Here is a 14,122-nt window from a genome sequence, read left to right as displayed (position 1 = left end):
AGCCTCTGTTTCCTCTTTAAATTGAGGATGTTATCTATAGTAGGGATCTATAGTACTTTCCCCACAAATATGTTTAGGAAAGCATTTTGCAAACCCTAAGCCATTATAAAAATGTCTTTTTAACTATTTTATTATTATTCCCTTCCCTTCACGTAGATGAACAAGAATTAACTGTAACCTTGCTTATTTGGAGGTCTTCACTCTGACACTTGCAGACCTCTCTGTGTATATGTACTGACTTTGCAGTCTTCTTGGGGAGCAGGTCCCATCTCTTTCCTTTCAGATAAGGGAAGCTGTGGACCAGAGGGCCCTTGCTGACCTTACTGCAAGTCACACAGCTCAGAATTTGGGCTGGCCTACGGGTCTTAGTAGAGGAGGTCCCCAAGCTGTCCTCACCATGGCACTGATCACTCTGGTGACATAAACAGGGTCATTTCGTTGGGACACGTCAGTGACTGGGTCTTCCTGGTGGTTGGGGCTCCGGTCCAGTATAGAGAGGCAGATGTTCAGAATGTCCTCTTCAAACTGTGATGCAGAGAAGCAGAACTCAGCATGGTCTCAGGGTAAGTTCCTGGAGTCATGTGTCCTAGCTCTGGTTAGACTGTTAAAGGCCCCCACACAACTCTAACTAATCGGTATCGCTAACATTAGACCCATAGGGCTTTGCCTGGAAGCTGGTGCTGTAGCCCCTCCTTTTGTGGGGAGAAGAGGAAGGCCACATCTGCTGAATTCTAACACCCCTCCTAGGCATGTCACACATAGGCAACCCCAAACCTCGGAAACACCCAGGGTCAACCAGAGGCAAACTGGAAATCTTTGCTGCAGTTGTTTAAAAGGAAGAGTGTCTGAGCCTGGGGAGGAGGGGCAGAACGTAGGGACCTTTGGCCTCTTCCCCCCTCCCCCTGCCCAGAGCCCCAGGTGATGGCTCCCCTGGAGACCTGCCCGTAGTTCCAGCCCTGGGCTCGGATGTGTTTCTCCACTCCTCGGAAGATGATTCCGTTGTCATTCAGCACATACTCCTGCCGTTCTTCCTCATCGGCCAGGTAGACATCGTCCTCTGGAAAGCAGTCACCGGGATGGGTAGTTCTCCAGGGACTGAGATGGGGCCGGGGACTCTGCCCTTGCTATGCTGGGGGGGTGATTCTGTATTTGATTGGGGGATGCTCCCAGAGGATATGAGGCGCCTGGCCACCTGGCGGGGGAAACTGCCCTGTCGGCCCTGGCATGGGGGGAAGAGAGGGTGGAATGGGGCTCTGAACGTTGCCTTGTGGGAATGGGTCTAGGCAGCTTGTCCCACATCGAACTGAAGGGGGAAGCCTGGGCCTAGATGGAGTACTGATCCAACCAGTGGTCCAGGGCTTACCTGAGCACCAGGGGTTGAAGAGGAGAACAAAGTGGCCCAACTTCTTGTTGTTGTGTTTGGCCCGGGAGGAGACCCTCCCGCTCAATTTGTAATGGCCGATGACGGCATCTGGTGGACTGGAGATGGTGACGGTCATGGAGTTCTCTTCCCTGGTCTCCTGCATGGCTCTCCAGGTACCCTTGTTCTTGGACTCTGATGCTTCAAATATACATTTAGTCTGGAGGGCTTCAGAGGCCTGCGGTCCTAACAAGAGTCAATTGAGAAACTCACTCAGCACAGAAAGCCAAAGAGAATGAGAAAGGCTCAGATTCAGGAGAGAAATGCTGTCTATTGTCTAGGAAGAAGGGGCAGTTAGATGGTGCAGTGGATAGAGTGTCAGGCCTGGAGTCTGGGAAGATCTGAGTTCCAATGTGACTTCAGGCACTTACTAGCTGTATGACCCTGGGCAAGTCACTTAACCCCAATTGCCTCACCAAAAAAAAAGTAATACCCCAAACTGAACAAAATGTTCTACACCGGGTGGGTCTAAACAGGACGAAGAACAATAGGACTATCACCTCCCTCGTCTTGGACACTATGGCTCTTGATTCAGACTAAGGTTGCCATTAGCTTTTTTGATTGTCATGTCATATACTTGAGAGGCCACTAGGTGGTGCAGTGGGGACATGCTACACTTTGATTCAGGAAGGCCCAAGTTCAAATTCCTCTTCACAGATACTAGTTAAGTAACCCCCGGCAACCTCATACTTTTCTCAGCCTCAGTTTTCTTTTCTGTAAAATGGGGACAATAACAGCATCTACCTCCCAGGGTTGGTCTGAGGATCAAATGAAATAACATGAAAAAAAAATAACATGTAAGCAGCTTGTTAACTAGAAAGGACCATTGCATCACTCTGTTGACCCCTTTTAAGGTGGTAGTCCACTAAAACCTACCCCCACCCCCAAGGTCTTCTTTAGAAAAATTTCTGCTTCTCCCTTACTACATATTTGTGAAATTGGTTTTTTGAATCAAGGTGCAAGATTTTAAATTTGTCCCTATTAAATTTAATCTCATTAGATTCAGGACCAGTTTCTAGCCTGTCAGGAGCTCTATTGTACAATAGATTAGTGTTCCTTTCGAGTTTTTGTATCATCTGCACATTTACTAAGCCTGCTCTTTCTTCAGGGGTGTGCTAGAGCCCCCTCAAATGGGCTCCTGAGAACTGATTGTTAAATTTTCAGAGTCAGCATTTAGACCTCAGAAATCACTACATATCAGAGCTTAGATTATTGTTTTGTCGATTGGCTAGACTTCAGAAAGCGTTAGTAATGTAGATGAAACTTAAAAAATGTATGTTCAGGATTTATAACTCTGAACCCCCCCTTCCCCCCACCCCCCACAGCCCTGTTAAATATTTGCCGGCACACCCCTGCATTGCTCTATAAATATTGCTTGAGCTCCACAGAAATGCAGTAGAAGGCTCAGGGAATTAAGTCATCACCAAACTGGAGGCCTGGGAATGGTAGGATAATAATGATTAATGATGACGATGGTGATGGTGATGATGATTTATAAGCATTTATAAAGTGCTTTAAGGTTTGCACATTGCTTTGCATTCATCATCTCATTTGAACCTCACAAAACATTTGCAATCTGTGTCTTCATCCAAGTCCCTAATAAAAGTGATAAACGGCGCAGGATCAAGCACAGATCCCTTAGGTACTCTACTGGAGACTTTTCAGTTGATTTGAACCATTAATGACCACTGTTTGGGTCTGACCATTTGACTGGTTCCAAATCCACCTAACTGCAATATCAGGGCTTCTTTTTTTGTTTTTTGTTTTTTGCAGGGCAATGAGGGTTAAGTGACTTGCCTAAGGTCACACAGCTAGTGAGTGTCAAGTGTCTGAGGTCAGATTTGAACTCGGGTCCTCCTGAATCCAGGGCTGGTGCTTTATCTACTATGCCACCTAGCTGCCCTCTATCAGGGCTTCTTAAACATTTTTCAGTTGTGACCCCTTTTCGCCGGAGAAATTTTTACACAATCTTGGGTATATAGGCATTTAAATAGGTATACATAACCTTTTACTATTTCCAAAATTTCTCATGACCCCCACATTCAGCTACACAACCCCATATGGGGTCTTGATCCACAGTTTAAGAAGCTTTGATCTAGCTCATATTTCTCCATTCCCCACAAGGACAGCATGAGGGACTTTGTCAAAATGCTTTGCTAGAATCTAGCTAAACTTTAGTTGTAGCATTGCAGCTGCTCTTCTGGTTTAATAACTCAAGTTAAAAGAGGTAAGTTTGGTGTGACCTGTTCTTGAAGAAACCAAGGTGGTTCTTTGTGATGTTCCTCACTCAGCCCTTTAACAATGGCTCTGAATTTTGCCACGACCTGAGGTCAAGCTCATGGGCCCTTTAGTCTGCAAACTTTCTTCTCTTCCCTTGCTTGACAATCAGGGCCCCACATGTGCCTGTCTCTAATTCTGGGGCACTTCTCGCACTCTCCATGAGCTTCCAGAGATCACTGAGAGTGGCTCAAAAATCCCAAGTACCAGTTCTTTTAGTACCTTAGGATGTTCATCATAGCGCTCTTCAAGGGCAGCTCAGGGCTATCATTGTTGTCACCTGACTCCCTATTAGCTGTTTTTTTTCTTTTGTCCTTTCTATTTTAAAGATCATTCTCCTTGACAGAGAAGACAAGCAAAGTAAGAAGGGAAAAGTTTTGCTTCAGTTATTATCATGCCATCTTGGAGCCTCCTCTTTTATATCTAAAAAGAAACCAAACAAACAAACAAATAACTCCAACAGTAGCAACAACAAAAAAATGCTTCTTGTGATCCTTAAATACCATTGACAGCTTTAACTTATTCCAAGCTCTACCACATCTTATGGGGCCATGGGATCCCAGGATTCTAAGATTCTCTCCTATTCTATGGTTCTAGAGTTATATCTTCTTGGATTCTAATTCTAAGATTTGGGGATTGTAGTATTCAATATTCTAGGAATATGGAGACTATGAGGTTTTGTGATGGCCCAAATACAATGCAAAAGACAAGTGTTGTTATTTATTTATTTTTTTTTTTTGTGAGGCGATTGGGGTTAAGTGACTTGCCCAGGGTCACACAGCTAGTAAGTGTCAAGTGTCTTAGGCCAGATTTGAACTTGGGTCCTCCTGAATCCAGGGCTGGTGCTTTATCCACTGCACCACCTAGCTGTCCCTCAGTGTTGTTATTTTTTTATTTTATTTAAAAAATTTTTTTTTTCTTTTTGGCGAGGCAATTGGGGTTAAGTGACTTGCCCAGGGTCACACAGCTAATAAGTATTAAGTGTCTGAGGCCGGATTTGAACTCAGGTCCTCCTGACTCCACAGCCGGTGCTCTATCCACTGCACCACCTAGCTGCCCCAGTGTTGTTATTTTTAAATGGCTGGAAGGTCATAGAATCATAGATAAAGAGTTAGAAGGAATTTTAAAGGCCATCTAGCCCAATTCACTCATTTTCTATGAAAGGAAAGAGGGTGGATGAATGACTTGTCCAAGGTCACACAGGTAGTAAGAACCAGAATTTGAACCCAGGTTCTCTGATTCTAGAGCCCATGTTCTTTCCACTGCACCGTGCAGAAATATGGCTCAAGGATTGGGGGTGATAGCGGTGGAAGAGATCAATAGCTTTGTCTTCTTTGTTTAATATTTGTTCTTGTTCAACTTCTTTTGAAAGTCAATTTGGGTGCATTTTTGGGAACTCTAGACTCAGGATAGCTTCTACTGTACTGTTTTTGTTGTAGAGAGTCTGAAATTGCTTTTGGCCAAAGAGTTGCCTCTCAGGATTCAAAGGCATTTTCTAATTCTAAGTCAGATTGTTGCCTGGGATCATGGACTTTGAATCAGCACAGATAGTCAAAAGAATAGATTTCCCCAGGGGGACCTCTGGCTGGCTTTTGTTAGCTGTTTTCAGCTAGGTGTGGGGGCTCATAATACCTACTATGGATTAAAAGTGAGGCTTTTTTTTTGTTAGGGAGAGCCTTTCTAGTCACAACACCTTAGCAGATGGGAGCAGAACCCAGCTGGTGAATGCCCCCTGAAGAGCTGAGTCCCAGAAGATAATGGCAGAAAGACCACAGAGACATCCAGAAGGAACAGTGGAAATAATGAGATACCCACAAGAGAGGATATACCCAAGCGGAGAGCAGAGATATGATATCCAGCAGAGTGGTCCAATTATATTTGTAGAGAAGATATTGATAAGTGTAATATTGGAGTTTTTCCATCCATGAATATCCCTGGCCACATACATTCTCTCCATATATGTGCACTCCATATGTGTTTCTCGGTCATATAGATGTATTTATGACTTTTCCCTTTGTTGGTATGGTTGGTATGGAGATTATATCCCATCCGTACCTGGGTCAATCTATTATTGTCACTTTCTTTTCCATGCTATTCAATTTAACATCTTTTGTTTTGAATTAAGGTGTCCTTTGGCTATCTGGTAACACATCAGTGAGGTCTCAGGCACTAAGCTTACCCATGGAGTATCTCAACCTACGGTAGTTTTCTGAGGGCCCTCTTATATAGGGATTCTCAGAGGCTACTTTTGAGTTCAGTATTGTGTATTCTAACATTCTAGGATTTTGTGTATAATTCTATGATACTGGATAAAATATTCCATAGGTCCCATTATTTTGTGATTCTACTAAAGGAAAAAGTAATGGGTCAAAAACACATTCAAGGAGACCTTCAGTGTGTGAGAGGAGAAGGTGGGGAGAGAATACCTGTTTCCACGGTGAATATCAGAGTCTCCTCACTCTCCAGGGCCCTGCTGAACCTGAGGCTGAGGGTGAACTTCTGGCCCCTCCTCACCACCATCTCTGAGCCTGGGTACTCCTCTGTGTGGTGAGCGTGAGTGTTTTTCTCTTGTTGCCAGTCCACTTCTGTTATTCTGATTGCTGGGGCAGGGGTGTTCAGATGCACGGGAGAAAAGAAGGGGAAGGAAAGGAAAGAAATGAATCTAAATCCTTAGGAAAATCCCCTTCCCCTTCTTCCCTCATCACTCACTGTCTCCTGTTTAATAAGTTGTAGTAGGGACCAAGGAGACACTGCTTGTAAAGAACAGCATAGTAAAAAACCTTCATTGGCTCCCCAGTGTCTTCACTCTAAGCTCCTTAGTTTACTATTTGCGGCACTCCACAGTGTGTCCCTAAGCCCTTCTTCCTAGTTTTACCTCAATGGATCCTGTGCTTCAACCAAGCCACTCTTCTCACTCTCCCCAAACCTCATAATTTCCTGCCTCAGTATCTTTGCTTATGCTGTTATCTTCCTACCACCATCTCTGCTCCTAAGCTGATGGAAAATCCTAGCCAGGGTAGACTGGTGTTGGAGTCAGGAGACCTAAACTAGAATCTCATTTTTGGTAGTTACTAGCTTTGTGACCATGAAAAAAATCAATTGACCTCGATGAGCCTCTGTTTTCCTCATCTGTAAAATGGGGATAATCTTTGCATATATAGCTTGCTTCAAAGTGTTGTGAAAACAGAGCTTTATAAACTATAAGGTATTATAGAAATGTGAGTTTGCTGTTGACATTTTTGTTATTATGATCATTATCTTTTGGGGGGGGTGGGCAATGGGGGTTAAGTGACTTGCCCAGGGTCACATGGCTAGTAAGTGTCAAGTGTCTGAGGTCAAATTTAAACTCAGGTCCTCCTGAATCCAGGGCTGGTGCTTTATCCACTGTGCCAACTAGCTGCCCCCAACATTTCTTCTTAAAAGAGAGCCTGATTTGAGGAGCTTAGCCCATGACCTTTATTTGAAATAATGTCATCTACTATGTGTCTCATTCTTTGGGCTCTTTTCTTACACAAGACTGCCAGGGTACATTCTGGTTCTCTGTGCACTCATTCTCCCCAGCTTGACTGGGGCTTCCTTGAGGGCAGAGAGTAGGTCTCTCCTTTTTCTCTCCAGAGGAGTTCAGTCATGCCTCACTGATCTGCTAGTCTATCTGCATTGTAAGGTTCCTTCTTTCCAGCTCTAGTGGTCTGTGTTCTATGTGCTAAGGTCACTTCTAGATCTGGCAGTTTATGTTGTATGTTCTAACAGGCTTCCAGGTCTGACAGGCTGTGTTCTACGTTCTAAGGTCTCTTCTACCTCTTTAGGTTGATGTTGCATGTTCTGACACCCTTCTGGGTCTAACAGTCTTTGTTCTACGTTCCAAGATTCTTCCCAGACAGACTCCATTTTTCCCCCAGTTTGAAAGTTTTGTAATTTTATGAAACTTAATATCAATGTCCCCTAAAGCCATTCCCATTAGGAATTTCGCCTTCAGCAAACTCCAATTTCCAGGCATTTTGCCCAGTCCTGGGGCCATGAAACAATCTCTGACACTAACTTCTCTCAGTCTATGAATCATTACTCCTGGAGGGTAATTGGCCTGAGGAAGGTTAATTGTAGGGCACTCACAATAGGCTGTGTGCTCACCCTGATATCCCAGTGGTTTGGCTTCTACTCTCTGTCATCCTTTTGCCTCCAGGCTAGTCTGCCCCCTCACTCAGTTTAGATTGATAGGAGCAGGCCAGGGGAGGACCAAGGGGAGTATTATGGGGGTGGGGATAAGAGGTGACAAAAGGAGAGAGAACAAGCATCTGCTTTTCTCCTGACCTCCTGTCTGCTGCCTTCCAATTCGTCCTGGACAAGGCTGCCCAGTTAATCTTCAAAATGGTCAGCTCTAATCAGGTCACCCCTTTCCCTCTTCTCTCTCTCTCTCTCTCTCTCTCTCTCTCACACACACACACACACACACACACACACACACACACACACACACACGTACACATGCACAGAAAGTCAATGTCTCCCCTCAAATCAGTCCACTAGCATTTACTAGGTCAATTAGCAGCTATCATGTGCCAGGCACTGTGCTAAATAAAGCACAGTTACCGACAGGATAAAGTGCAAACTCCTGCTCTTGGCATTTTTTAGACCCTCCACAGTCTGACCCCAATATGTTTATCCAACTCTATCCCTCTTTCTTCCTAATCACAGCTCTTGTGTGCTTGACCCCAGAGGGAAAAACTAGGAGAAGATGCACTCTTGTTCCCTCCTCTGCTCTCACTCATGCCTTTCCCTCCACTCGGAATGCCCTCCTCCCCTAGTCCCATGCCCAATACTGACACACCTGCTGGCATCCTACTCAGCACTTAAGACCATCTCTAATGCCACCTCCTTCAGAAAGCCTTTCCTGCTTCCTCCCAGGTGGAAGTGATCCCTCCCTCCTTTGATCTCCCCACCACCTGTCACGGTATTATTTCTCTAACCCTCCAAAAACACTCAGCACATCCTGACTCATGTTGTATTTTGTGTGTCTTATTCTTCCCTGCTCCCCTTCATCAATCACTGTCCAGTTCATTAGAAGCTCATTCAAGTCTCAGGCTATGTCTCATTAGTGCTCTCTCTCCAAGTGCCAATCACCGTCCCCTCCCCCCAGCCATGTGCCAATCCCAGGGCTATACCCCCTAGTCAGTTTCAGCAAGTGTTTTTTCAGTCATATTATTGTCTGTCTCTGGGTGGATAATCTATCACATTCCTCTGCCTCCTGGCCACTTGGAACATTGCCATTGGATCCCAGACCTAACAGGGGCCCCAGAGGCTAGCTAAATTCAATCTTTTCTTTTTACAGATGACAAATCTGAGACTCAGGGATTTGCTCAAGGTCACATAGGTATCAAGGGGTCAAGGGTAAGATCTGAACTTAGATCCTTTGACTCCAGAATCAGGGTTCTTTCCATGGTACCATGATGCCTCCACTGAGGTACTGGGAATTTTTATCTAGAGAAAATTGGGCCTGCGTAAGTGGAGGAGAGCAGGTATGGAAAAGGGACTAGACTTGTTCTACATGCCCCCAGAGGGAAGAAGTTGGAGTAATTAATTCATCATTCAATAAATATTCATTAAATACCTTCTTTGTGCTCAGGAGCAGTGTGGCATAGTGAATAAAGAGCTGGTTTTCATGTCAGGAAAAGCTGGGTTCTAATCCTACCTTTGATTTATATTTGCTGTGTGATCCTGGGCAAATCACTTAAACTTTCAATGTTTTTAAGTACATATAAAAATACATAGGATTACAAAAGAACCCAATCATATTGGAATTTCATATTCATATACATATACATACACATATTTGATGTATATATTAAAAGCAAGTTCAAGGACTCCAGGTTAAGACCCTGGCCTATGACTACATAGAAGATATTGATCTTAGCATGGATTAAAGCTGCATTAGGATCTGAACTCAGGTCTTCCTGACTCTAAGTCCAGTATCCCAGTCATGGGGCCATGCTCCCAAAGCTGCATGCATCCTGATCTCTGAGTTCTCCTCGGTGATTTATAGGCACCTCCCTCTATCCCCGACCTGATGTTCTGGGTAGAGTGTGACTTTTGCCCCCTGACTGCACTGTGATTTAAAACTACACCAAGGGGGCAGCTAGGTGGCACAGTGGATAGAGCCCTGGAGTCAGGAGTACCTGAGTTCAAATCCGGCCTCAGACACTTAACACTTACTAGCTGTGTGACCCTGGGCAAGTCACTTAACCCCAACTGCCTCACTAAAAAAAACAAAAAAACCAACCAACAAACAAACAAACAAAAAAACTACAAGGCTTTTGGGACACCCTGTATACATTCCTCCCCACAGAGCTCTGTATACATATGAAATCATCAGTTCAGATCCCTGCCCTTCAAAAAAGAAGGTGGAAGGCACTGTGCTGAGGATCCAAAGACAAAGGGAAAAACAGCCTCTCTCTTTGAGGGGCTTATAAAGAGGCAGGTCTATGCCAAGCATAATGAAAAGCCATTAAAACTGGGATGAGCTGAGCTACCTCTGGGATGTAATGGATTCCCCACTAGTCAGTCAGTCAATGAGCATTTGGTGACCTCCTACTGTAAACCAGGCATGATGTCAAGCATTGGGCAAACAAAGAATAGCAAACAACAGCTCCTGACCTCCCTGACCTGGGCTGGGGTGAGCACATTACTCATCTCCTCTCTTTGGCTTTGCCCTCTGTCCTGTAGCGGGGATGGATTCCCTGGGCCATCTGGCTCCCCATCAGGATCTGGGAAAATAATGACCATACCTTTAGCAAACATATTTTGGAGCCACCTACTTTGGGCCTTTTAAGTTTCCAAAGTCTCCTTTGATCCTCATAACCTTTCCCTGTTAGATAGGCAGGGATTGCTATTTCCCTGTTACAGATATGGAAGACAGTGAGACCTGGAAAGGAACAAACAGAGGATTGAAGTCAGGAGGACAGGGCTCTAAGATAGAGTCCACCACTCACTTCCTTCATGGTTTGGGGAAAATTGTTCCTCCTCTCTGGGTCTCAGTTTCCTATTGTGTAAAATGAAGAGGTTGGGAGAGATGATTTCTAGGGTCCCTCAGTTTATAAGTGCCATGCCTAAGGTTACACAGTTGGAGGTGTCAGAGTCAGAAGTGGAATTCAGGACTCGAAGCCCTCTCACATCTTCACTGTACCCGGGGTCTCTGTGGAGTGCCTTATTCATCTCCTCCACAGTACTCTCAGCATCTCTACCCTGTCTCGGGCCTCTTTCTGCTACAACTATCTGTAGAACTATCTTTCTGGAAGTGAGTCACCAGGCAGGAGGTGAAGTTAATGGGCAGTAATTACCTGAGCCCTTGGACTAGGTCCAGACAGAATGACAGGTCTGGGGTGGGGGTGGTTGTGAATCATAGAATCTTTTTTAGAGCCAGGAAGGACCTGAGAGGTCTTCTAGCCCAAACTTCTTGCAATGCACTAATTGCTACTATGATATCTCCAATATCTGGTTGTCTACTTTTTGCTTAAACACCTTTAGTGATGGGGAACTTGTTACCTCACAAGACCTATTCCATTTCTGAATAGCTCTTATTATTAAGAAGTTCTTCCTTATATTGAATCAAAATATGCCTCCCTGTAACTCCCCTTCCCCACCTCCTCCAGTAATTGCTTCTGGTTTTCCACTCTGCAGCTACTCAAAACAAACCTAATTTCTCTTCCCTGTGCTAACCCCGTTACCATGGTCTCTGCTTTCTCTGCTAAGCATTCTCAGATCCGGTAACAAGGTTGAATTCCTTCACCATAACAATTGCCCTCTTCTGCATACTACTCTTTGTTTGATGACTGACTTTCCCTCTTTAGAGGCAGGGGGCATTTCCAAGTCTTGCTTCCCTATAGCAACATTGGTAAAATGCTTGAATTAAAAAGATGGGCCTTGGTTGTTATAGGGAGCTTGGGATTAGTAAAAGTGTTTTACGATATCCTGGAAGCAATGCACCCTGCTATTCTTCTTTTTAACTCTGTGTCCAGCTCACTTTCCAGCTGTATTGTCTGTCCTAGATGGACAAGCTCTATGGTCTGCTCAGATGAATGGGTAATAGACATTCTTCATTCATTTGGTCTTTCCTGGGTGAATGAACTGGTCAAATTCCTTAAAGTAGATGTTCTTAACCGAGGGTCCATGAAATTGGTTTTAAAAAAATGTTTTGATAACTGTATTTCAACACCATTGGTTTTCATAGTAATCCTAAATATTTTATTTTATATGTCTAAAAACATTATTATGGGAAGGGGTCCAGAGGCTTCACCAGACTGCCCAAAGGAGCGGGGGGGGGGGGGGGGGGTCTATGACCTAAAAAAGGTTAAGAAGCCCTGCCTTAGTGTGGGTATAGATCTTTTCCAGGACACTCTGCAATGTCTTGAAGCTTGATGCTATCAATGAAATGTGATCTACAGATGTGAGGATCATCCATCAGCTCATCCATCCCTCCTGCTCCTAGACTCTGCCCTGGATTCAGAATACTTTTGGTGAGCAGACATCTTCCCATTTTATTCCTCCCCTGTTTTTGATCAGAGGGTAGTTACATAGGGTCATTTCTATTGTTACATCTTTCAAGGTGTTCTGCATGACCTTGACATGAAGGGGAGATTCTTCAATGGAAAGGAGCCTACAAGGCATCATTTTTATTCTGCATGGTCAAATACTTTTGTGTAATCAACAAACAATGAGCCCAATGGTATCTTGTATTCTCAGCATCCTTCAGTCAGTTGTGAGATAGTAAAGTTGTAGTTTATTGTTGAATATCATGACCAGTTTCTGTATTTGCCCCACCAGTACCCTCACTGAGGGTGCCTTTAATTTGTATAGAGATGCTGCTCATCAAGATTTTGTACAGATGGAAGAATAAGAATATAGACCACTAGTTACTGATATTCTGTCAGCTTTTTTGGTATCAATAAAGTCTGAGATTTTTTTCTATATCTTTGGTCTCTTCCCCACTTTTAGATACTTTGTACATAGGTCCCTGTGATAATTGCAATCTTTATGTTGTTTGATGTTATGGCTATAATTATAGAACTCCAATATGGAGCCACTTAGTCTAAGTGGTCCTAATGCCCATAAAGCAAAGACAGACAAGGTTATATTTTCCCCACCGTTTTGACTTATGCTAACCTTGTGTCAGGCACTTAATAACCTCAGCTTCTGATTGGACAAAACTCTCAATGGAGTGCAGAAGTCTCTGAGTCATTTTCTTCCTGCTACCTTAGTTATCCCAGACCTTTTCCCATCATCTGATCCCAATAAAGAAACTCTCCCTACCCAAGCCTCATCCAAAACTGATAGCAATAAGTGAACCAGAGAACTTCTCTACCACTTCTGGATCTGATTAGGAACACCCCCTCCCACATCTGGTACCAATGACCTGTTCTTAAGCAAGCCCATTTTTAGGGAATGTAATTTCATTACCTGAACCTCAACTTTGAGCATGTTAATTCCCCAACATGTTTCCCTCCCCCTTGTGCTGGGTGAGTTTCTTGCATCCATTGGGTAGAACTTCTGTCTATTATAGCATCATACAGTATGAGTGTATATGATGTTCAGTTGTTGGGGTTTTTTTGCCCACTTACTGCACCATGTAGTAAAAAACCCCTCTTGTTTGTACCAGCTTCCTGAGTACCAGTTTCCTATAAAATTTTGAACCTAGGTCTTTGCTTTAACTGTACCTATGAGGCCAAATAAAATAGTCACCCAATGTTCTCACAATGTTATTTCTTCTGATTCATTTCTCTAAAGCCCCATTCCAATTGAATTTTCCTGTCTTTATTCTTTTTGGTGCCATTTCTACTTTAGAGATTGTGATGTTAGGATCCAAGTATGGAGAATCTATTATTCTTGATGGAGAAAAGTGTTGTAATTGTTTTTGCAATTTCCTCCTCCTCCTTCCTCTTCCTCCTCTCTCCCCTCCTCCTCTTCTGCTTTCTTCTCTTCCTCCTCCTCCTCCTCCTCCTCCAATATTCTTTCTCTTTTCATCTTTGAATGCCCTTGAGAGGACTTTGTTTAGTTGGATATCTGGCTAAGCTTTCTTTAGACTAGTTTTACTTTAATAACAATAGCTGGAAGGGATCTTAGAGGCAGATGAAAAGCTGAAGTACACAGAAGTTAAATGACTTGCCCAGGGTGATGAAGCAAATGTCCAAGGTAGGCTTCATTATACCACACCGTTTCTCATTTATATAGTACATTAACGTTTTAAGTGCATTAAGATTTTCAAGGCACTTTATGGACATTATCATCCCTATTTTGCCAGTGCTCAGAGAGATTAAGTGACTTGCCCTAAATCACACAGTTAGTGTCTAAGGCAGGATTCAAACCAAACTCTTCCTGACTCCAAGGCCCTCCCCCGCCTTTTTTTGGGTGAAGAAATTGAGGTTAAGTGACTTGCCC

General features: G+C 43.8%; 1 protein-coding gene across 1 annotated transcript in view; it reads right to left on the bottom strand.

The window, feature by feature from the left end:
- Nucleotides 1–14,122, bottom strand: part of TGM6 (transglutaminase 6) — a 59,786-nt gene that overhangs the window by 27,050 nt on the left and 18,614 nt on the right. The window contains exons 6-9 of the mRNA XM_043980844.1: nucleotides 6,124–6,297; nucleotides 1,364–1,606; nucleotides 939–1,057; nucleotides 397–525 (exon numbers count right to left, since the gene is read on the bottom strand). Of these exons, the coding sequence (XP_043836779.1) occupies nucleotides 397–525; nucleotides 939–1,057; nucleotides 1,364–1,606; nucleotides 6,124–6,297 (665 nt within the window). The remainder of the gene's footprint in view (nucleotides 1–396; nucleotides 526–938; nucleotides 1,058–1,363; nucleotides 1,607–6,123; nucleotides 6,298–14,122) is intronic.

The sequence above is a fragment of the Dromiciops gliroides genome, chromosome 2, assembly GCF_019393635.1.
Source record: "Dromiciops gliroides isolate mDroGli1 chromosome 2, mDroGli1.pri, whole genome shotgun sequence".
Lineage (NCBI taxonomy): Eukaryota > Metazoa > Chordata > Mammalia > Microbiotheria > Microbiotheriidae > Dromiciops > Dromiciops gliroides.
This window is presented reverse-complemented; position numbering and strand designations above follow the sequence as displayed.